This window comes from Ruditapes philippinarum, unplaced genomic scaffold (genome assembly GCF_026571515.1).
Source record: "Ruditapes philippinarum isolate M1 unplaced genomic scaffold, ASM2657151v2 ctg4995_1_1_1_1, whole genome shotgun sequence".
Lineage (NCBI taxonomy): Eukaryota > Metazoa > Mollusca > Bivalvia > Venerida > Veneridae > Ruditapes > Ruditapes philippinarum.
The window spans coordinates 4,374-29,688 of record NW_026851728.1 but is presented as its reverse complement, the minus strand read 5'-3'; the positions used below and the strand labels follow the sequence as shown (position 1 = coordinate 29,688).

Here is a 25,315-nt window from a genome sequence, read left to right as displayed (position 1 = left end):
TTTAATTTTAATTTCAAAACCAAATTTTATGGGGTGCTATAAAGACGCCTTGAACAAATTGTAAAAATCTTTTCTTTTCTTTTTTTTCATATCAAATTTTAGATGCACTCATCTACAAAACTTTCAACACTACTTGTTTAAATGCTAGTCGACTTTTAGAATCGTCATTCAAACGGTTTCAACTTCAAATTAAAATGATATCTTCAAATTAAAAAGTAATCATTTATAAATGGCCTACAAAAACGGAATATACCGATAGAAAACATGAACGATTACCTTCTTGTCAATACATCCGAGGCTAAAACTGCACTTGACTGGTATATTCTCGTTTTTTGTAACAAACCTACAAAAAAAATATAAAAAATGGTACAGGTAATATCACATGTTTTATTGTTTTTGGAAAACCTGCCTATCTATCTATCTACACAACCCCATCCACCAAACCACTTCCAAACCGGCGGCATACGACTAGATTTATCACACAATAAACTGCGACTGATGTCTTTCTTTGCGTTAGATTTCCACATCTTGCGAACTAGAAACATGATCACTTAAAAACAGTCAAAATGTTGAATGCATGTCTTTGTCTTAATTTCTGACTGTCTATAAACGTTCCCTCTCACCCGTTTATTTAATCATTCATTTACACGCCACCTCTTTCTGAATAAACGTTACTAGAAAGAGTAAGAAAGTGGGTCAACTACTAGGTTAATAAGACGCTGATAAGAAACTTAAAAGTAACATCTGAAAGAAAACAGTCATTTTAGCTGTTAAAATCGTCTATTTTTATTTATAAAAACGTCTGTTACATAGATGTGCAAAGAAATTCCAAAAATTAATAATGATATAAACAGTGACAAAACATCATCTCACTCAAAAGTGATAGTTCAGAATTTTACCAATACAATACATTGTAATACCTTGCAAATGTTTAAACAAAATTATTGACTAAAAATACAGGCTTTATTCATTCAACTATTGAATGTGTTATTATACCTCGTCCTTCGGAGCATGTTTCAACATGGACGTACATTCTCCTAAGCTAAGTGCATCAGAACACGTGAAAACATGAAAGAGGACGCTGAAATATGGTTTGAAAATATATATTATTGATAATATCCTAAATGATGATTCAAAGTGTGATTAATGAATTGCAAATATGTTAAAAATATATTTTTTAAAAAAATCATTAATTTTATAAATTGTATTAATATTCCACTCTTTAATTGAGAAGTTATATCAAATAAACGCATTATATAAAGGCAAATCTTTGTTGGTTATCATTACTAAAATAAAATCTGTACGGTGTGACTCAGTTGCGCGGATTATTTCACAGAATAATATCTACTCAGAAGTGAGTATAAAAACGCTTGTTTAACTGGACCGGTATTAAATCACAAGTCGATGCCAGATGTGGACACAACATAATTTTTTTACTACTTAACAAAAAAAAAAAAAAAAAAAAAAAAAAAAAAAAAAAAAAATAGATGCAGAAAATTATGAAAAACTAGTGTTACGCTAATTCAAAAAGTGTAATAATTTAAAAAAATATGACCAAAAAAAAAAAACGTTTGATTAATTCATTTTACTCTTTTGCAAACAATCTTATTAAGATCTTATCAAGTACAGAACTAATTTTAGTATTATTTTTGAATAGTCCGGTTTGTTCATGTTGTTAACGTGTTCTAAAGGACTATGAATGTCGATCTTATCAGGGCAAATTGCTTTCAAAATAAATATAATGTACGAAGAAGGACGAATAATGCCGGACTTTTTTCGAATCCTAAAGAAATTTTTTTCACAAAACATTACTTTAAGGAAATTAATGAATGCTTTTACCTGTACCGCTGATTGTAGATACAAAAATAAACATTTGTAAAGCCTTAAAACACAAAAGAATGTGGTTAGTTTATGAAAGACATTTTTTGCAAAACTAACAAAAAGATAGAAAGACAAATATATTTTTTCATTCAATAGTAATGTCGTTATGTCCTGTGCAATTACAGACTATCCATAAACTACATGTGCAATTATTTTAAGTGCTTGTGTTCTGACATGGTTTTATATCTGGCTGGAGTTATATTAATATTTTGAAAAGAATGAAATAAAATATTGCGTGACAGTCTTAAATACTCCGCACCATGTACTTTAAAATAATCAAAAAAACAATGTCATCTATCATCATAATTATTATCATCATACAATATAAAGGAATAAATCAATATTAATATCATGTATACAGATCAAATCAAATTTGTAAAACCATTAAAAAACTACTTACATTGCACCAACATTTTTCCTCACTCGTATGTTAGTTGTTCTTGTTGAAAATCTGTATTGCGGTTGTGAAATAATAGTCCTAATATACATACATAAAAAGTAAAAATGTATAAAAACACAGGAAAAACATAAGAATTAGGTTAAAAGGAAGAAAAAATATGTTTTAAAAGAGAAATGATTTAGTTATATGCGATTGATTAACACTTGCACTATGAACTATTTGTTTTGTAACATTTTTCATTAGATTAAAGATCTGAAATTGCTGTCATTTTCTTTTGAACCTGGTACATGCTTTCCATATATTACCAGAGATAAAATAATGGTATTAATTAGATAACTTAAATTAAAAAGAAGCAAACAGAGATGCAAATTTTAAAAAAAAAAATGTTTTTTTGCTTTGATCATTTGATTGCATTTAAAAATTTAAAATATGCAGTTTTTTAAAACGAAGATATAAGCTCTTTCACAGGTAAAATTTAAAGAATTTAATCAAAGATAATGCGCAATGAATCCCACAAATTCAGTTGATACTTAAAGCTACATTAAATAAATATGTAAAAATATTTTTGCCGTTGGCCTAAAAAACCAAGCTTTTCTACAGATTCATTAACCTTTTTAACAGTCTTGTTGTAAATCTCAAAAAATTGTGTTTCATAAATTAGGATTTTAAACGGAAACCCCCCCACGGTAACACTAAAGTTCGTATACGAATTTTAAAACATGGCAAATGAAAATTCTAAAATCAGCTTTGTGTATGCGCTACCGTCACAGTGTTATTTATAGAGCTTTGCATTCAGAACAACAACAAAATATTCGAATATTTTCTTGTGCAAACACATTTTAAAAAACAGTTTCTAATTCACGGTGCACTAGGGCCTTGAAGGTTCAGTTAAAAGTAATCATCTCATAAAAAAAGATTAAATTTGTATTGAAACATCCGGTTATACAATGCCGAAAAATATACCGTTTAAACTTAAGGACTGCTACTTATAGTCATGTTTGTTGATTTAATATTGATGGTCGGATGATCTGAAGGCGGGAGTTTCTCATTGCAAAGAAGATATTGTACTTCGATTTCGCCACAATGAAGGCTGTCCATTTTTTATGCTTATAAAACTTTTTTTGGTTGTCTGGACACCAAAAAAAGATCTGGAGTCGATATAAAACCCAAATTATTAATGAAATAGCGATATTTTTATGAAATTTATTAAATATAACTTTAACTGTAATCTTAAAAAAGAATTGTATTATTCATAACTTCAGAAATATAGAAAACAATAAAAAAATAAAATAAAAATATAAATAAATGAGACAATTAGAGAACAACAATTCATATATTGTGTTGACAAAAATTTCATTGAGACCTATTGACGAAAAAAGTGTTTATAATAAACTTTAAAATAAAAAAACTAAATTTTAGCTTTTGTAAAGTAATGATCATATAGAACATTATAATGTTACCTCATTTTAATATCTACAAAACAACTTACCGTCGTCCAAATTCGCGCAATCAAAGAAGAAAATTATAAAAAACAAGTATTAGACTCTTAGATTCGTTGTCAACTGATAAATAACTTTACCCCATGTGACATTTATAATTTAAAAAACAATGCCCTTTTATAGGCGTCGAGACGGTGTAGAAATAAACAATTGAAATATTTATCTTCCTTTGTGACCCAATGAAAGCTTTCGTATTAAAAATCGTTAAGTTTATGTCTTAATCGTAGCAATCGTATATGAAATGTCTATTTTACATGGTTTAATTATATAAAAATGACGTTACAGTTTTTAGTAGGGTTCAACTTTGATCAGATTGAATATCATTTATTCAAAAAAAGGACATCACTGACAATCTGCAAACATTAAAAATGGAGAAGCCCCTCAACATGTAATTCCTTTTAGGAACCTTTTACATGACGAGATTTAGTAACTTTTCGCGCATGCCCTATTCTGCGTAAAAACTATGCAAAAAGAGTTATCGAAAGAACACATTTTAAGTATCAATATACACAATTTGACTCAATCCAAAGGATAAAACAATCGTTTCAGAAGATATTATTTTGACAAACAACCGGAATATAACTTGATATTTTTGAAAAAATATCTAGAACTATTTTGCATTCATTTTTTAATTCCCCGCGGGCTACAAATTTTTAAGGACCAAAGATCTTTCGAAAATGCCATAAGAGCCCTTTTGTACCCCAAAACAACCCTTTGGCTTAAAACCCTCTCTTTTAAAATTTTATTGTGCTTGGGAAAAACTTTTTAAACCTTTTATATAGGGGGCCCCATCTTCCCAAAGAAATAGAAGGTTTAAAGTGTAAAATTTTAACTTTGAAGGGAATTACTTGAATACTTAAAATATTTTTTGGAAAATTTTAAACCTTTTTTAAATAATTTCAAAGGGTTTTTTCATCAAAAAACAGTCCTTAGCATCCCCTTTTTTGTGATGTGTCTTTAAAACTTTGTTAAACGCTTTTGGGAAAGCTTTTTTTTTTATCTATTGAAACATATGCTATTTGATATAAGTTTCCCTAGCAACGGATCACGTCGTAAAAAATATTACAAAATGCCAACATTTCAAAAGTAAAATGTACAAAAAAAATATACAAATTACTTCAATGATTATGCCCTAATAAACTATAGGATATCAAATGTGAAACAAAAAGATAAAGGTATACTTTTGGATTTTGTAATGTGGAAATGCAAATGGAATAAAAAGATGTAAAATAAAAACAATTCATTACTACATTGATCCTAAAAATGTTATCCTGCCAACTTTCACATGTATTTAAATGTAAAACATATCTTTAACATTTTTATTTACAATATATGAACATTGATAACATTATTGAGCGTATTATTATTTTTTTGTTTGCTTATATTATATTAATGAAATACAAACAAATGAAAAAAAAAACATGATTATTATATTTTACAAAAAAAAAAAAAAAAAAAAAAAATAAATAAATAAATAAATAAAATAAAATAAAATGAGGGCTCTGATTTTTCTTGTCATTGTGATACACTGTCAATTTACGAATAAAAAGAGCCCTATAATCTTCATTCCTAATGAGGCGTGAAACATGAAAGTACACCACAAACATTATGGGCTATATGTGCGCTGTATTGTTGATTTGTATACGACTGTATTGTAACGATCAAGCCCATCATTTTACGTCCGAAAATAAACCCGTATCCGGAAACTACTCAAGTACTAAAGTAATTAACTGTACTTCATGACATCAACTTTTAATCATCAAAACATACACTACATGTACAGATAACTTCATCCTTTTAATATTTACGGTGGTTATATTACTTAAAATAACTTATTTTTCTACGTTGTAGCCGTTTTAATGTTCAATTAGCCACACGCTGGCCAATTTAAAAACATGGCCCAGCTGCCACTGGCTAAATTTCTGCCCGCGCGAATTGGGCAGTGAGTCATCGAAGACGCATTGACGATACTGCCAAGCTAGGCACCCTTTAGCCAAGCTAGCCACCCAGCGTTCCCAGAACTATAAATGCAAGCTCTGAAATCTGCCAAAAATTGTCAAAGTACCTCTGGGTAGAATAGCCACCAAGACCAAACATCTATACATTATTGAATTTATGGATGTATTCTCCAGCCACCAGAAAGGGTATATTAATAATTTTTTGTGCCAGTAATAGATTATATAGAAGTTTTTATATTAAATTCATCTAGTTTTTGGCAGTTTGGCATTTTTTTTCCATTATGATAGAATCCTACTGTTCCCTAAACCCATATTTTTTAGCGATACCCCCCTATACCAGGGTAGAACATCAACTGTATTTTGTAGTTACCATTTTAGATACCCCATCAACCTTATAGCATTTCATGGTAAATCCTACCATAGAATTCGTACCAGACCACAGGCAAGACGTGACACCGTATTGTCAAGCCTTTCATTACCATCTTATATTATACATATTCTAGACGTAACAGAAGGAATATTCCTGACCTAAGACGAGAAGCCCAAGCCAGAGCCATCCACAGAAGATACTATATACAATTTTTATTGTTTTGTGAATGAAATGTATATTTTAATAAATAGTTGTGTTAATCTTATTTCAGGTGTCCGTATCTTTTAGTCCTTGGTCCCTATTTTCCCTTATCCATTTTACGTGTGTTTGAGAAGAACCCACGTGTCGATATTGAAGTGTGTCCGGGCTAGCAGACCCCGGGTACGTTTCAACTGGTGTCAGAAGTGCATTCCAATGATTTTATGAGATTTATAAGTTGAATGAGATATTTTCCAGATTGATCCATCATCAACTATTAAATCAGTTGTCTGCTTTACTATTACAGGGAAATAACCAGGAGACCAAGAGACAGAAACATTTTATTATTTATGAATCATAGTTCATTTCATTTGCTGATCCAGATTTTTGATCTTCCCAAGGTGCTGACCATTCAATCAAACAAGTTTACTTGTTGGTTGGATTGCATGATTATAGCCTTATTTGAATGCCCATTGCTGACTGCATTCTTGTCTGGCCAACCTGAAAGCAGAAAGGAATAGACGTTATACATTATACCTAGTTTTATTATTTTATTTATAAATAGTACATAGAATAATTATTACCAACCTTGATATTGCTATTCGTTACCAGATGGCACAAAATCAAATTGATATGGACATTGATGTAATTTATCTTATGATGACCAGACCTCTTCACATAGAATGTCAAATACAAACACTATCAAAGTGAAACCTCCAACTTTTGATGGTACTGAAGATTTGAATGAATTTTTAATATCGTTCCAAATTTGTAGTGATTTAAATAATTGGAACATTAGATCCAAAGGATTATTCATAGCTAGTTGCTTAAAAGGTGATGCCCGATCTATGTTGACTGAAATTGATACAAGAGACCACTGTGACTATAAACTGCTAGTTGACCTACTTAACCAACGTTATGGTCCAGCCAATAGAACAGACATTTATAAAGCCAAACTTAAAACCAGAGTAAAACAAAAAGGGGAGACAATTTCTCAATTGGTCACAAGATATATACAGACTAACCAGAAACACTTATGCCAGTGCTTCTAAAGAAGTAATTGAGGCAATAGCCTTAGATCACTTTATTGATGCTATTACAGACTCAGAGATTAGATTAAGACTAAAAGAAATATCACCAAAAACCCTATTAGAAGCTGAACAAGCGGCTATTAGATTAGAGGCTTTCCGTACAGCAGATAAACAAAGAAATAAATTAGTAGCATCAGTCACTGACCCAGAACAGGAAAGAAAAGACCTCAAAACTTGATACCATTTGCAAATCATTAGAGTCAATTAATAGAGATTTAACTGACCTTAAAAGAGATCAATCTAACAGATACATGACAAGCAGACTAGACAGTTAAATTATTATAATAATAAGAGGAAGTTTAAACCAACTAGTTGTTGTTGTTGTTTTATGATACTTATGATCCTAAATGAAGTGATATTTAAATAAATAATGTATACCTATTCTTACCAATCCAGCTGATGAATATTTAACAAAAATGAAGACATGGAATTCGAAATACACCGCTCCTTGTTACAAATCAACCCTTTTACATTGATGAGTTTCAGGTGGACCCCCTTCCTGCTCCCATTTGAACAGCTGTTTACTCAACTGCCTGTTCATCTGGTGGACACTTTAACCCGCTCCCTGTTGTTCAAAAATATTGACTCCAGGTGGACACCATCGTTCCTCTGCTTGCACATCAGAGTGGTCCTTTTTCCCGTAATATGACAAACCTGGAGAATAACAAAAACTCGAACCTGGAGAACGTTACTCTAAATGAGGAAATCAAATAGAATAAGAGACATTATACCATTACCATCAAATTAGCCTGAAACATTATGACCTAAAAGTTATTTAATGGACAGCTAATTACCATTTAGAGTGATGACATTGAAATTTTAAATGATTAACCAAAACAGTGCAATGTTTTGTATTCCACTTATAAAAGAAGTGATGCCACCTTTGAAAGCAAAGAGTGAAGTTTTATTATTGGTATACCTTGGGGGGTACCAAATATTGGCCACATATATGTTATAATATTTAATTACTATGATAATTATATTGTCTATATGACTTGCCGGCCTATGTGCTTAAATTAGCCAAGCGTTAATTTATTATGAATATTATTAAATGTACCAGCCATGATTGTGCAGTGTCCAACTGTAAGGAGTGTATTAAAGGCTGAGGATGTAATGAAGTATACTTCTGTTTAGATGAGCAGTTGGTAATAACCACTTCTCCAGGTGACCAACTAACCAATACACCCAAGCTCTCTATTCACTGTAAATATAAAATACATGTATTTATTTATGAATGTAATATTAGAGCTCTATATTTGAATGCGATATTTTTATGTTTGTGCCGAGTGAATGATACCTGTATACGTGACACTTTATATGATTGTTTTTATGCCATATAATTGAAGTTGTTATAATACAACATCCGTAAATTATTTTGTCAATTCCATACAAGTATGTTCCCACATGAAAATTTTGCAAATAGCAAATTTTAATTGTTATTGTGCATGTATAATAATTAATATATGCATTTATATGATGTAATAAAGTTAAACTAATTAACTCCTCTGTCAAATTAGTGTAAATAATAACCAATTATCAAATGATAATTACCCGATAAATAATTATCTCATAAATGTTGTGTTACCAATAACATTATTTAGGTAAAATGATAAACCTTCCGACTATAAATATACTTACCTTCCTACTATTCAGGGGCTGAATCCATGTGAGCGGGGTGCAATGTAACGATCAAGCCCATCATTTTACGTCCGAAAATAAACCCGTATCCGGAAAACTACTCAAGTACTAAAGTAATTAACTGTACTTCATGACATCAACTTTTAATCATCAAAACATACACTACATGTACAGATAACTTCATCCTTTTAATATTTACGGTGGTTATATTACTTAAAATAACTTATTTTCTACGTTGTAGCCGTTTTAATGTTCAATTAGCCACACGCTGCCAATTTAAACATGGCAGCTGGCACTGGCTAAATTTCTGCCCGCGCGAGATTGGCAGTGACGTCATCGAAGACGATGACGATACTGCCAAGCTAGGCACCCTAGCCAAGCTAGCCACCCAGCGTCCCAGACTATAAATAGCAGCTCGAATCTGCCAAAATTGTCAGTACCTTGGTAGATAGCCACCAGACCACATCTATACATTATTGAATATGGATGTATCTCCAGCCACCAGAAAGGTATATAATACTTTGTGCCAGTAATAGATTATATAGAAGTTTTATATTAAATCATCTAGTTTGGCAGTTTGGCATTATTTTCCATTTTATGATAGATCCTGACTGTAGACCATATTTTATAGCGATACCCATATACCAGGGTAGAACATCACTGTATTTTGTAGTTACCAAATTTTAGATACCCCATCAAAACCTTATTAGCATTTCATGGGAAAAACCTACCCTAGAATTGTTTCCAACCACAGGGAAGGGCGTGACACCGGGATTTGTCAAGCCTTTTTATTACATCTTTATTAACTTTTCTAGACGTAAAAAGAAAAAATATTCCTGACCCAAAAAAGAACCAAAGCCAAAACCCTCCACAGAAATACTATTTTAACCCAAATTTTTTTGTTTGTGAAAAGTATATTTTAAAAAATAGTTGTGTTTAAACTTATTTCAGGGGTCCGTTCTTTTAGTCCCCTTTGGGCCCTATTTTCCCTTAAACCAATTTTCGTGTGTTTTTAGAAGAACCCCCGTGTCGATATTAAGTGTGTCCCGGGTAAACAGACCCCGGGGACGTTCATTTTTCATGCTTTTAGTGTTTTGTTTCCTTCTTCCTTCTAGTTTTTGGTTTGCTTTTGTTTTGGTTTATGATATTGAAATGGCTTACATAACCGACAAAAATTCTTAAAGACCGCCCAAAACGCTAAAATTTATTATAATTGTAGGCTAGTTTTGATTGAGCATGTTCAGTTTCGATCCATGGGCCCTTGCACAACCTTAAGCAGAATTAATATTTAACTTTTACACATGAAGAAAAAAGTTCAGAAAAATGACGATATAATAATGATAGCTTTCTAAATTTCCCTGTCGCCTGTAGATTAACTTTTAATATTTGAATCAGATCACATATAGAAATGTTAAGTTTTCGCCTCATTTTTGCCCTGGATGTTAAGACTCATGTATTCGATGGTAGTTTGACTTTCTTGTAAATCTATTTAAACGATGAAAAATTAAAAAATGATATACTTCCTTAAGTTTCAATAAAATAAAGTTTCAATAAGATAATGTTAAGTCTTATAACATTAAGACCTGACTTGTGAGTTAAACATCACTTTCAAGTTGTCATCGTTTATTTATTTTTATCAACCTATTTTCCAATTTTTGGGAAAAAGAAAGTTGAAAATATAAATTGAAAGAAGGGAATAAAAACTTATTTTTTGCCGGAAAAGATTTTAAAATTCGTGTTTAAAAAAAATTGTTTTTATACAACTCTTCTGAATGGCAGTATGACAAACATGTTTTTTTTTGTTTGTTACTCAAAAGCAAGCCATCTTAATCGTAAAGAGGAAGTTTAAAAAAAAACAAATTGTTTGAAGTCATTTCAAACATAACACAATGAATTATTACCCTTTGCCCTGTCGTTTGTTTAAAAAATAGGCAAAACCTTTCAAAAGAAAAGTAAAGAATAGCATACAAATCAAGTATTTAGATTTTGAAAAATGAATTGCTTCAAAACAGTCAGCAAACCCTTTTGGTGATAAGGCTTTGCTTTACAAGTCTGAATACTGATACCAAATACTGTTATATAAGAAAAAAGAGGTAACAGCGTGCATACACAATATTTTTTCGCGACTTCTTCACCATGAATAAACAGGATTTTGCTATACATCATTCATTTTTTCTTCTGAATCTAAATCATACATATTTTTATATTTATTAATAATTTATTATTATTGCGGCGAGATTGTTTAACCGAATTTTGTACAAAGCTAACATTTAAACAGTCTTATAACATCGTATCAAGTATATATTCACTTCTCCATGAAAAAGCCAAAAAAAATGCATGCACATTTACTAAGTGAGATTATCACCTTTAGTTACAAGTTTGCTTTTTTTAAATAGTTCAAAGTATTCTATTGTTAGACTTACATCGTACTTTTATGTCGTAACGAATTTTATTTTTAGAAATAACTTATTTATTTCCTTAATACAAATTGCATTTATAAAAGTATAAAATACACAATGACAAATACACAAAATCAATATGCAAAATATATCAGATTTTTTTTTATTCGAAACAATTCAAAACAAAGTAATTCAAAATATTTACTTTTAGTTAAAGCATTTCACAAATAATGACCTGTTTTCGTTTTCTCTCTATAGGAAAACACTATCACCTGTTCGGAAACGTTCAAAATAAGGCTGTTACCGGGATTAAAGGGACAGGGGGATGGGGTCGGGAATAAAACAGAAAAGAGGAGCACAACATAGGAAAATGAGGGGTATGGAAAGAAAATATTTACGGTGAACGACAATTACACATAATAAAATGTGTTACGATGCAAAACATGTTGCAATTCGAGTCATACATGTATAAAAAGTAACACAGAGTTTTACGGCTTTGGGGCAACAGCTTTTGTGTAGTGTCCTGCTGGGTTCATTGTTCTGTATTACTAAATCGGTTGGGATACATATTTATTCAATTCCACCCTTCTATGTTGATCTTGTTTTCATGCATGGGTTAGATTAGGCGAAATAATTAAAATACTTATTTGATCATGTAAATAGTGATAGAAAAATATGAAGCCAAATGATTATAACAAACACAGGCACCGATGCCTTGGATGGAGGCAGACCAACAAAAATCACATACCAGGGCTTAAAAGAGGCGGACAACAGACGAACATAAAACATTTTTAAAACAGTCACAAACTCTTCCACTTGGATACGTAAAATGCAACCAAAAGAGGAAATCATAGCGTTAGCTTTAAAACACTACAGGCTGCAAACCGAGTCTGCAATTTTCAGGTAAATTTTTTGTGATTAATACTTTTGAGGGATCAGTTTATTTTCAGTTTTTAATACTACACAAGAGCATGTGTCAAGTACCGTGTCGCAGCTGTAAAGGGTTGCTACGTACTTCACTTCAGTGTTGTTATATTTTTCTGGTCCTTCGGGATCATTTATGTTAGCTTTATTAAGTGTTGAGAATTGAGAACCGCTTATTGAGTACATCTCAAGCGGGTGCGAGGGATGTTGCACTTATTCATTATCCTTCAGACTCAATCAAGCCGAGTGTGCAATTTTAATGCTTTCGTTTCCAGATTTTTAAAAGGGTTTAACATCAGTCATACATTATGCTTTACTTATTCCCGTACTTCACTTCAGTGTTGCTATATTTTTCTGGTCCTTCGGGGTCATTGATGCCTGCATTATTATATGTTGAGAATTGAGTACGGCACATGTCGGTGCTTGTTGCGTGAGTTATGTTTCACGTATTAATTATCCCTTATGTACAGACTCAATCAGGCAGGGTCTGCAATTCTCTTGTGGTTTTGTTGTGATTTATGCTTACGAGGGATCAATTGGATTCCAGATTTTTACGCAAAAAGGCAAAGCTTCGATGTTACAACATTAATAATTCCTTGCAAGGATTCTTAATAAACAATGATTTTGTGATTTTTAATAATGTGAATAGTTTTTGTTCTGGTTAGATAAAGGGTTTGTGCACATATATATGAAAGAAGCTAAATATATGAATAACGTAGTTTTAAATGCTTAAAACGACATATTTCAGGAATGGGTGTTAAATGTAAACAAGTTGATTATAAATATGTCTTTATTGTCTTTATTAGATGTGTGTACATATAAATATGTAGAAAAAAGAAGTTTGCAGAGAAAATTACCTTTGGTTCTATTAGGTAAACTGTTATTTTTTTTTTATCAGAAAACAAAACATTGTAAGAACATTTTATATCATATTGCTACGACTTTATCTTGACGTAACTTAGAAATGTAAATTATCATTACTGTACGACATTTTATAAAATATATAGTATATTTTTGGGAACGTTCACATATGTACTATTATTTAAAGATTTATTTTCGAATTTTACTTCCTTTTCTTTTAATTAAATTAGGCTGCAAATAAAAGTCAAAAATAACCTACAAGTATTCAACGATGCAACAGTTCAGTTGTAAATCTCCATGAAATGACCTTAAAACAAAAATTTAGTTTTATATTCGAATCAGTTCTTTTGACCTGTAAATGGCGGTTTGAGCACTGCCTTCGATATGCTAAATTTGTTCAAATATTCAGAAGGAGGTCGAACAGTTATAGCGTTTGAATTAAATAAAATCATTGCAGAATGTCAATAGAAAACTGAAATAAATGTTTGTTTTCCTTGATTTTTAGTTTACATATATTTACATTTAATCCATGCCGATCCAACAAGGCAGCTTTCTTGGTTAACTTATTTCACATAATTTCTGACTAAGCGTAAGACACAAACAAACTTTAGAAAATGTGCGACATCAATTGTTATTGCAAAATCATGCCTCTACATTGTATTTCTAGCTCCCTTATTGAGATATGTGGGCAGACGACGTGTTATATAATTACATAGTCATGCAAATGTATTATAAGCAGGAGAAGTTTTGTGGCGAAAAATGTGAAATTTGCGTCCATTTTTTAAGTAAAAATTAAAAGAGGATTGGGTATATTGTTTGTTAATAAGCTCCTTTTTAAAGGCCGGGTAATAAAAGTTTGAAAAAGTGTATAGTATTTGCTTGCACAATATTTGGTCTCAAACAACTTTGAACCTGGTATTGAGTTCGAATGATGGTCAATTTTAGTCAAAATGATAAAATCTAGTAAACTATAAACAAACAAAAACAATACAAATTTCAAACATTATCAAACAATCTGCGGCATTTCTAAAACAACCTTTGCAACATGTGTTTTCACAACTGATACATGAGGAACCCACTGAAAGACGTCCACCGGTGTTCATTGGTGAACAAATAACTGTGTGTCCATTGTGCCGTTACAAACACCTTTTCATTTTCCATAACCCGAGAAATAACATTGACTGAATTACAGCTTGAAGCTTTGTTTTCATATCCCGTGGTAGCTGTTATCTGTTTTGTTCCTTTCATAATTGCAACGACCATAGACTGTCCGGCTTGATGACAAATATGTGCTGAGAACTGATATACTCCAGCAATAGGAGCTTTAAATATTCCGGTAATAGGGTCATACCCGTTTCCGTCATTAAGAGAAACTTCCGGAAAAATTAGCACTCTTCCTTGCTTGTAATGACCATTGCTTTTTGTTGTGTATGCGTTAAACGCAACATTTCCTGTAAAAATATTATTACTTTATTCGGTACTTCGCACACGTTTTTCCTTACAGCTAAATTATGTCCTCTTTTAAAATTGGAAATGCTCTATGTAATATTCTTGCAAAAGGACTGTTAACGAAACGAAAAGAAATAAAAGTGTTTCAGTAACAAGTAAATGCTATATTTTGATCTTACTTGTGCAGGATATTCTTTCACACAGCTCTGCTTCGTGCCTGTCTCCGAAACAATGGTCTCCGAATCGCAATGGACGTGGGTTAGTGCAGGACCGTACCCGACGGCGTATCCCGATACCACATGTCGCGGAACATGTTCCCCATCTTTCCCATGGACTCCAGCCACCATGAACTAAAGATAAAGGCATGCCTTTTAACAATACTTGGGTGCGTTTCATAAACATCTTAGGACTGATTATAGCTGTAATGGCAAAACTGCGATAAAACTGCGTTTCAAGAAGTTTTAAGTACAATTTTAAGACTAAACTTAGGACTATTCCTTTTGGCGCCTCATGGCACTCCTGACTTGAAATATTAATTTTATAAATGGTTGCGCTAGCGTAACTTACCAGGACATTTTTGAAGATGACAAAATTTGTTTTGGCTTCCCCTTCCTTGACAATGAAGGCCTCCATTTTGTGGCGCTGGATTAGTGCATGTGCGATGACGAACCTCTGAACCTATTCCACAAGTGACATCACAGGATGACCATGGTGACCACGGGGACCAATGTCCATCAACTGCAATTTGGAAAAATGCTTTCATTTAGAGCGTGTAATGTATTTATTTATATATTTATCTTCAGATTATACTATTGTTTTATAAGAATTTATACATTCTCGTACAAAGTAGTGGATTTCATTTAATCTAATTCGGTTAGCAATTAATGTTTGAAATAAAACTTAAATTAGTTTTGATTCCGTTTTTAATTCCACAACCTTTTTTGGCTCTTATGGGTGCCAGTGTTAATTTGCAAAAAATTGTCAGCTGTTTTAAATATAAATAAAAATATTTCTCACCTGTCGTAAATTATGAGTATGTTTTCGTAAATACTTTCACAGCATTTATTGATCTCCTTCTCAGCTTATGTTGAAACATAATCTTTAACACGATCTATGTAAATTTTAATGCGATTTAATTAATGATAAGAACTCAAGTCAGACATACCTAAATTACAAAGATTGCAATATCTTGGACAAATTTTCTTTGCTTGTGTTGTTACTTTACAAATACTAAACATGGAATTCAATTTCGCACAATCAGTTGATTTATCATCCTTGCACATGGTGTCTGCGAAAAAAAGTCCAATAATACTCTTAGTAATGTATATAACAATATACAATGTACTACCAAGAAGATGTCACGCTTATTGTGAGACAAACCGCAAATGACGTCAGCATTAGCGTAGCCATTTTGAAATGGACGTGACGTCAGGTTATAACACAAGTCAACGGGAATAAAATATAATTTTAACATTTTAACTATAGAACTAACTTTAAAGAAATGAAACACATGCCTCGAGCTATTGACGTTAGGGTTAATAAGGCATTAATTCAAATTATTTTACTAGTATATTTTATAAAAAAATGAAATGTTCAAATTTGGTGACAAAGACTATATTGTGTTCCAGAGATAATGGATTCTTTTCACCGTATTTATATCAAAAAGTGCAAAGTTAATTGTAAGACACAAAATGATACTTCTGAAAAAGTCAATGTGATTGACTAATTACATTTGATTGCACACTATTGACACAGTATTGATTTTATTTAATACCACAAAATACACATTTGCCATCATTTATACATGATGTATTTTTTATTGATATAGACTTAAAAAAGCGAGTACATTATATGGATTAAACATATTTATTTAAGCGCGATTGCGTAACAAGTTCTTGCAACTAATATTAATCACTATCTAGTCCGCTTCTTCGAACCAACCAGTACTGGCATGAAGAAACATGGTCGTGACCCGAGGAAGGCTCGAACCCATCATCTCTGGGTTGAGAGGCAGAAACATTGACCACTAGGCCACCGCTCCCCTTAACTGCATTATTTGTTTTGTCTTAAACATTATTTTCTTTTTTTCATCTAATGTTAAGCAACAATAACATTTATATAGTTTTAGTTTGTGTCAGCTCTTACTTGAGGGATAAATACATAGTCCATTGTTGCATTTATCTGTTGAGCAACACTCTTGACAATAGCTAGTTTGTTCAACGTTCATTTTGCTAACCTCCGATGTATTTTGAATTTGAGCATATTCACCACAACGCTGAAATATGAAATATATATCAATGCGGCAAATGTCTCCACAGGAAGTCTGGAAAAGGATGATTTCTCAGAAGCATGAACATCAAAATAACATTAACATTGCAGACTTGGTTCGATTTAGTCTGTACATAAGGGATAATGAAAAATTGCAACATCAGTAAAGCCATTTTCGAATTTCGAGTGACTTAATACATTGGTTTTAAATTTCTTCTTCGATAAGCTTGTCGTTACTTTACTGTCCAGGCAAAAATGTAACTTTACTGATTTTTCTAAGTTAATGTGTAATGTTAAATTAATTTATAAAAACATTCCTTATTTTGACATTTTCATACCGGAACTTGAATTATTATTATTGATATCAATTTATAGTGTTGCTTTGGTTTTCAAACTAGCCTTATTTTAAAAATACTTTGTCACTGATAGTTACATGTTAACACGACATAAATGCAAGAAAACAGATAATGAACATAAAAATATATATTACCATTTTGTCAATACACCCTAGGCTTAACCGAATTTGTGTTGTATATTCCCGCTTTTTATAGCACACCTTTGGGCAAAATAAATAGAAATAATGTCTGACAAGAGTTTTATACATTTCAATAAGATAGTTATCAGAGCTAATTTAATATAATTTCGATATAATACCCTCCTAAGAAGCAAACAAAGGATTATGTCGACGTGTTCGATCAGGCTTGGTTGGTTATTCTAAAATTGACTGCAATATTATCAAAACATAAAGAAGTTGCTTGTTCTTTTTTTAAGATACCATTTTTCAATATTTTGAAGAAAGTAAAGTATGTAAAGATATTTCTTTTCAAGATATTATTACACATTTCGCCATTTTCACCATTATTTTTTAGTAATACACTTTATACATATAAATGTATTTCACATTTTTATGGAATAAATTAAATGCTGCACTTAAAGGGACATCATTTATTCATTATCAGACTGCTTTGTCAGTAAATTTCTAATTGTTTCAAAAATCTGCATTTAATCCTAAAAGTTGAAAGCATTTTTGCAAACCACATCGAATTTTACATTATCTTTTTTTTCACAAAATCAAATAAGACCTTGAATTGTGCTTCTTCACCATTCTGATATGTAATTGTTTTTTACCTGTCCCTCTGAACATATTGCAATGGATTTACTACATTCACTTAAGCTGTTTGCACCGGAACATTTGAAACAAGAGAGAGACGCTGAAACGTGATTGAAAATAGCATAATTAGAGCTGAATGCTTAAAGCCACGTGCCTCAAAATAAGACAAAATATTTCAATAAAATAAAACTTGAGACAAATGTACAGAAATATAAGAAAAAAATACATTAATATTTGCGATTAATGACTGATTTTTCAGTATTTTCAACTTTATTTATACTGCGTTACAAAAGCAGTGAACGCTATTTATCCATTTCAGACCACGTTTTTGGTTAACGTCGTTTGTAAGTGCCAGTGATAATGTGTAAACTGCTTCCTATACCTTATTTAAAAATGTAACACATTATAATGGCCGTGAAGTACGCGGGCTAACGGGCTACCAGTCTAGCGGGCTTTTAGTGTGAAATGAGCGGGATAGCAGTCTAGCAGACAAGCAGTGTGAACTGGGCGGGCTAGCAGTCTAGCGGGATAACAGTGTGAACTGTGTGGACTAGCAGTCTAGCGGTCTAAACTCTTAAACTTAACGGATTCAACATGAAAACGTCATGATACATTACCTGGCAATGTGAAGTGGGCGGGCTAACAGTGTAACGGGCTAGCAGTGTGAACTTGGCGGGCTGGCGGGCCAGCGGGCTTAACTTTAATACTTAATTGAATCAAAATTAAAACCTTATGATTCATTTCCTAGCAGTGTGAAGTGGGCGGGCTTTCAGCGTAACGGGCTAATAGTGTGAACTTGGCGGGCTGGCGGGCCAGCGGGATAAACTTTAATGCTAAATTGAATCATCATTAAAACGTTATGAAACATTTCCTAGCAGTGTGAAGTGGGCGGGCTAACAGTGTAGCGGGCTAACAGTGTGAACTTGGCGGGTAGGCGGGCCAGCGGGCTAAACTTTAATACTTAATTGAATCAAAATTAAAACCTTATGATACATTTCGTAGCAATGTGAAGTGGGCGGGCTAACAGTGTAGCGGGCTAATAGTGTGAACTGGGCGGGCTGGCGGGCAAGCGGGCTTAACTTTAATGCTTAACTGAATCATCATTAAATCCTTATAAAACATTTGCTAGCAGTGTGAATTGCGGGCTAACAGTGTAGCGGGATAGCAGTGTGAATAGGGCGGGCTGGTGGGCCAGCGGGCTAAACTTTAATACTTAATTGAATCAACATTAAAACTATATGATACATTTTCTAGCAGTGTGAAGTGGGCGGGCTTACAGTGTAGCGGGAAAACAGTGTGAACTGGGCGGGCTGGCGGGCCAGCGGGCTAAACTCTAAAACTTAACTAATTGAACATTAAAACGTTATGATACATTACCTAGCAGTTTGAAGTGGGCGGGCTAACAGTGTAGCGGGCTAGCAGTGTGAATAGGGCGGGCTGGCGGGCCAGCGGGTTAAACTCTAAAACTTAACGGATTCAACATGAAAACGTCATGATACATTACCTTGCAGTGTGAAGTTGGCGTGCTAACAGTGTAGCGGGCTAGCAGTGTGAATTGGGCGGGCTGGCGAGCCAGCGCGATAACTTTAATGCTTAATTGAATCAACATTAAAACCTTATGAAACATTTCCTTGCAGTGTGAAGTGGGGGGCTAACAGTGTAGCGGGATAGCAGTGGGAACTGAGCGGGCTGGCGCGCCAGCGGGCTAAACGTTAATACTTAATTGAATCAACATGAAAACGTTATGAAACATTTCCTAGCAGTGTGAAGTTGGCGGGTTAACAGTGTAGCGGGATAGCAGTGTGAACTGACCCCATAGAATAATGACCTCCCCTGTAATTATTTTATATAGAATAATGACTCTTGACAATACTGACATCTCATAAAATAATGACCCCCTCCCCCGATTTGATCTATAACATGTTATGACTTCTATGTAAAATAATGACTGGGGATCATTATTCTATGGGGTCAGTATATAACGTTACATTCGCCATCAGCATGGAACTGTTGTGACGGTCTTCATGCCGCAATCTTTTTCCTGCGTGTCTCCATCCATCTAAATATCTACTGGATCGAACATCCCGACAAAACGTTCCTAGCTCGCGGGTGAAATCACCAAATCACCGACACAGCCAGGCAAGCCTGGCTTCCGACTGAAATAACAGACACCTCTAGTCACCCTAGCTCCTGAGTGCACCTCCCAGACCTGACATTAAACCGCTGATTACTCGTTATTAAATAAAGAGTAAAAATATGAGAGAGGTTATTTGTGTGGCTGGCTTTGCTCGTCAACTTTAACACCTTAATTATTAACAAACATTACATTTCTGTCAGAAATGTACAATTAGCTAATATTTTATTACTGGCCGCTGCGCATGTCCTGAGAATTTTCGTCTGATTTTTCAAATTAATATATCAGTGGAAGGCTCATTGGCTTAATCTTTGATTGAGTTATAATTCAATATATCTTATCACATTTTAGAAACTTTTGCTTACGATTTGTATTGATCGATACAATAGCGACTTGTATTTACTCGCAAAATAAATCTATAATTTATCACAGCAATTGCTCCATGAAGTACTGAAACCACAACTGTTATACTTCAAGCCCAGCCGATTCCACATAAAATCCCCATATAATGAGGAAACTCTGATGGTACATCTGTCTGTATCGTTATGCCGTCGCTTTGTGATTTTTCGTAATTAGATTTGTGAAGATAGTGCAGGAAGTACAGAAGATGGCCCATTTCAGAAGCATACCTGGATCTTTTATGTGTCAGGTGTAAAACACCGATACACGGGATATCGCTTTAAAGTCCCATCCGAAAGACTTTTGGTAATGTTTGGGAGGAGCGGGGGTCGAACTCAAGACCCCTGGATTATATACCAGACCACAGATCCGCTCCTAAATAAATCGCCAGATTCCTAGATGTCCTTATATTTATGGACCAGCTTCTGTCATTGTACGAAATATACAGCCATGTATGTACCTGTGCATCTTCTGCTTCACTACATGAGGTTCTACATTTGATTGCCCTACTACTAAAATCTTATGTTGCAGTGTTTTTGTTTTGTTTCAGTTAAGATTGTCGTGTTTTTTTTCCTGTATATCATGCATCCCTTGAATATCAATACGGATTTTAAAAACATTTAGTGACAATTGTCAAGGATCGTGTATACCATATGAAATAAGCATTGTTAGCCCGCCGAGTTCACATTGCTACGAAATGTATCATAAGGTTTTAATGTTTATTTAAAGAAGTATTAAAGTTTAGCCCGCTGGCCCGCCAGCCCGCCCAGTTCACACTGCTAGCCCGCTACACTGTAGCCCGTCCACTTCACACTGCTAGGATATTTATTATAACGTTTTCATGTTTAATCAGTTAAGTTTTAGAGTTTAGCCCGCTGGCCCGCCAGCACGCTCAGTTCACGCTGCTAGCCCGCTACACTGTAGCCCGCCCACTTCACACTGCTCGGATATATATCATAACGTTTTCATGTTGAATCCGTTAAGTTTTAGAGTTTAGCCCGCCAGACCGCCCAGTTCACACTGCTAGCCCGCTACACTGTTAGTCCGCCCACTTCACACAGCTAGGTAATGTATCATAACGTTTTAATGTTCAATAAGTTAAGTTTTAGAGTTTAGCCCGCTGGCCCGCCAGCCCGCCCAGTTCACACTGTTAGCCCGCTACACTGTTAGCCCGCCCACTTCACACTGCTTGGATATTTATTATAACGTTTTCATGTTTAATCAGTTAAGTTTTAGAGTTTAGCCCGCTGGCCGCCAGCCCGCCCAGTTCACACTGCTAGCCCGCTACACTGTTAGCCGGCACACTTCACACTGCTAGGATATATATCATAACGTTTTAATGTTCAATTAATTAAGTTTTAGAGTTTAGCCCGCTGGCCCGCCAGCCCGCCTAGTTCACACTGTTTGCCCGATACACTGTTAGCCCGGCCATTTCACACTGCCAGGTAATGTATCATAACGTTTTCATGCTCAATCAGTTAAGTTTTAGAGTTTAACCCGCTGGCCCGCCAGCCCGCCCAGTTCACAATGCTATCCCGCTACACTGTTAGCCCGGCCATTTCACACTGCCAGGTAATGTATCATGACGTTTTCATGTTGAGTCCGTTAAGTTTTAGAGTTAAGCCCGCTGGCCTGCCATCCCGCCAGCCCGCCCAGTTCACACTGCCAAACCGCTACACTATTAGCCCGCACACTTCACACTGCCAGGTAATGTATCATAACGTTTTCATGTTCAATCAGTTAAGTTTTTGAGTTTAACCTGCTGGCCCGCCAGCCCGCCCAGTTCACAATGCTTTACCGCTACACGGTTAGCCCCGCCCACTTCACACTGCTAGGTAATGTATCATAACGTTTTAATGTTGATTCAATTAAGTATTAAAGTTTAGCCCGCTGGCCCGCCAGCCCGCCCAGTTCACACTGCCAGCCTGCTACACTGTTAGCCCGCCCACTTCACACTGCTAGGTAATGTATCATAACGTTTTAATGTTGATTCAATTAAGCATTAAAGTTTAGCCAACTTGCCCCGCCAGCCCGCCCAGTTCACACCGCTAGTCCGCTACACTGTTAGCCCGCCCACTTCACACAGCTAGGTAATGTATCATAACTTTTTTTCATGTTCAATAAGTTAAGTTTTAGAGTTAAGCCCGCTGGCCCGCCAGCCCGCCCAGTTCACACTGTTAGCCCGTGCCTGAAATAATGCACGGAAGGGCACCTGAGGTTTCTTCCTCCACCAGTAAAGCTGGAACGTCGGATATGACCTATACTGTGTCGATGTGACGTAAAACCCCAAACAAACAAACAAACAAACAAACAAACACTGTTAGCCCGCTACAACTGTTAGCCCGCCCACTTCACACTGCTTGGATATATATTATAAAGTTTTCATGTTTTATCAGTTAAGTTTTAGAGTTTAGCCCGCTGGCCCGCCAGCCCGCCCAGTTCACACTGCTAACCCGCTACACTGTTAGCCTGCACACTTCACACTGCTAGGATATATTATATCATAACGTTTTAATGATCAATTAGTTAAGTTTTAGAGTTTAGCCCGCTGGCCCGCCAGCCTGCCTAGTTCACACTGTTAGCCTGCTACACTGTTAGCCCGACCATTTCACACTGCCAGGTAATGTATCATAACGTTTTCATGTTCAATCAGTTAAGTTTTTAGAGTTTAACCCCGCTGGCCCGCCAGCCCGCACAGTTCACACTGCTAGCCGCTACACTGTTAGCCCGCCCACTTCACACTGCCAGGTAATGTATCATGACGTTTTCATGTTGAGTCCTTAAGTTTTAGAGTTTAGCCCACTGGCCTGCCAGTCCGCCAGCCCGCCCAGTTCACACTGCCAACCCGCTACACTGTTAAGCCCGCCCACTTCACACTGCCAGGTAATGTATCATAACGTTTTCATGTTCAATCAGTTAAGTTTTTGAGTTTAGCCCGCTGGCCCTCCAGCCCGCCCAGTTCACACTGCTATCCCGCTACACTGTTAGCCCGCCAACTTCACACTGCTAGGTAATGTATCATAACGTTTTAATGTTGAATTTTAATTAAGTATTAAAGTTTAGCCCGCTGGCCCCAGCCCACCCAGTTCACTCTGCTAGCCCGCTACACTGTTAGCCCGCCACTTCACACTGCCAGGTAATGTATCATAACGTTTTAATGTTGATTCAATTAAGTATTAAAGTTTAGCCCGCTGGCCTGCCAGCCCGCCCAGTTCACACTGCTAGCCCGCTACAGTGTTAGCTCGCCCAGTTCACACTGCCAGGTAATGTATCATCAAGTTTTAATGTTGATTCAATTAAGTATTTAAAAGTTATCCCGCTGGCCTGCCAGCCGGCCAGTTCACACTGCTAGCCCGCTACACTGTTAGCCCGCCCAATTCACACTGCCAGGTAATGTATCATATAACGTTTTAATGTTGATTCAATTAAGTATTAAAGTTTATCCCGCTGGCCCGCCGGCCGCCCAGTTCACACTGCTAGCCCGCTACACTGTTAGCCCGCCCATCTTCACACTGCCAGGTAATGTATCATGACGTTTTCATTGTTCAATCCGTCAAGTTTTAAAGTTTATCCGCTGGCCCGCCAGCCGGCCCAGTTCACACTGCTAGACCGCTACACTGTTAGCCCGCCCACTTCACACTGTTAGCCCGCTAGACTGCTAGTCCGGCCAGTTCACACTGTTAAGCGCTAGACTGCTATCCCACCCAGTTCACACTGTTATCCCGCTAGACTGCTATTCCGCTCAGTTCACACGGCTAGCCCGCTGGACTGCTAGCCCGTTAGCCGGCGTACTTCACGGCCATCACATTATAATACATTTTTCAAAATGTTCATGAAAATAATCATGAATCTAGAAGCGCGCTGCTTTAAACATTAATGTTATTATTTTCTTGACATACATCATATCTTAAAGTGATCGCGTGATTAAGTATGAGAAGATATGACAAGGAACACATTTCCACACAACACAACTTATTTCAAGTTTAATGCTTTTAAAATGAATCGTAAAAGATCCTGTAACACATTATTTTTATGGTTTTATATACAAATTATGATGCTCAAATTAAGATTTATCGATATTGTAAGTTTCAAAAAACATTATTTATAAAGCTATTACAGAATTTTAATATTTCATGTAAATAAAGGGAGGTAATTAGAATTTAGTTTTCTATAAATTCTAAGTCAATTTTTCCAATAAGAATGAATGCATATATTCTAATGATTACCTTTAAATATGTACAAATATTTGCAAAACATATTTTACATAATTTATTTTCCATGTTTAAAATTTGACAAATTTGCATAATTACATACATATATAGTTCAATGAAGAGTAGTATGCAATTCAAATACAAAACATACAGGATCTTTAATTTACGTGAAACATTAAGGAAACTAATGAATGTTCTAACTTACCTGTACAGCTGATTGTAGATAAAGTTGAGAAACAATGTAGAGACTGAAAATACAAAAGAGTGGAGTAACTTATTGTAACAAAATATACATAAATATAATAATAAATTCAAACCTTGATTCATCTTGATGTTTTCATGGCGTAGTCATGACACTATTTATTATTGACATTGGGAATAAAGTTTTTTCTTAAAAACTAAACCCGATTTATTTATCCAAACTTGAGTAATGATCAAGTAAATCTTTATAAAACTTACAGTTAATGGAAATTATCGTTAATTCACGATTTCATGAATGATAAGTAATCAAAGTAATAAAGATA

General features: G+C 34.6%; 1 protein-coding gene across 1 annotated transcript; it reads right to left on the bottom strand.

The window, feature by feature from the left end:
* Nucleotides 1-12,544: 12,544 nt before the first annotated feature.
* Nucleotides 12,545-25,016, bottom strand: LOC132738284 (thrombospondin-2-like). Its single transcript, XM_060725756.1, has 8 exons — nt 24,997-25,016; nt 18,065-18,147; nt 17,427-17,492; nt 16,814-16,943; nt 15,834-15,956; nt 15,236-15,406; nt 14,848-15,018; nt 12,545-14,670 (listed from the first exon to the last, which is right to left on the bottom strand). The coding sequence occupies exons 3-8, from the start codon at nt 17,427-17,429 to the stop codon at nt 14,273-14,275; spliced, it is 996 nt and encodes a 331-aa protein (XP_060581739.1). The 5' UTR covers nt 17,430-17,492; nt 18,065-18,147; nt 24,997-25,016; the 3' UTR covers nt 12,545-14,272.
* Nucleotides 25,017-25,315: the final 299 nt, after the last annotated feature.

What these genes read in the sequence shown, in the direction of transcription:
- LOC132738284 (XM_060725756.1), bottom strand. An exon ending in TCATCTTCAAAAATGTCCTG is followed by an intron (nt 15,019 to 15,235) that starts GTAAGTTACGCT and finishes CTTTATCTTTAG; the next exon opens with TTCATGGTGGCTGGAGTCCA. An exon ending in TGAAAGAATATCCTGCACAA is followed by an intron (nt 14,671 to 14,847) that starts GTAAGATCAAAA and finishes ATATTTTTACAG; the next exon opens with GAAATGTTGCGTTTAACGCA.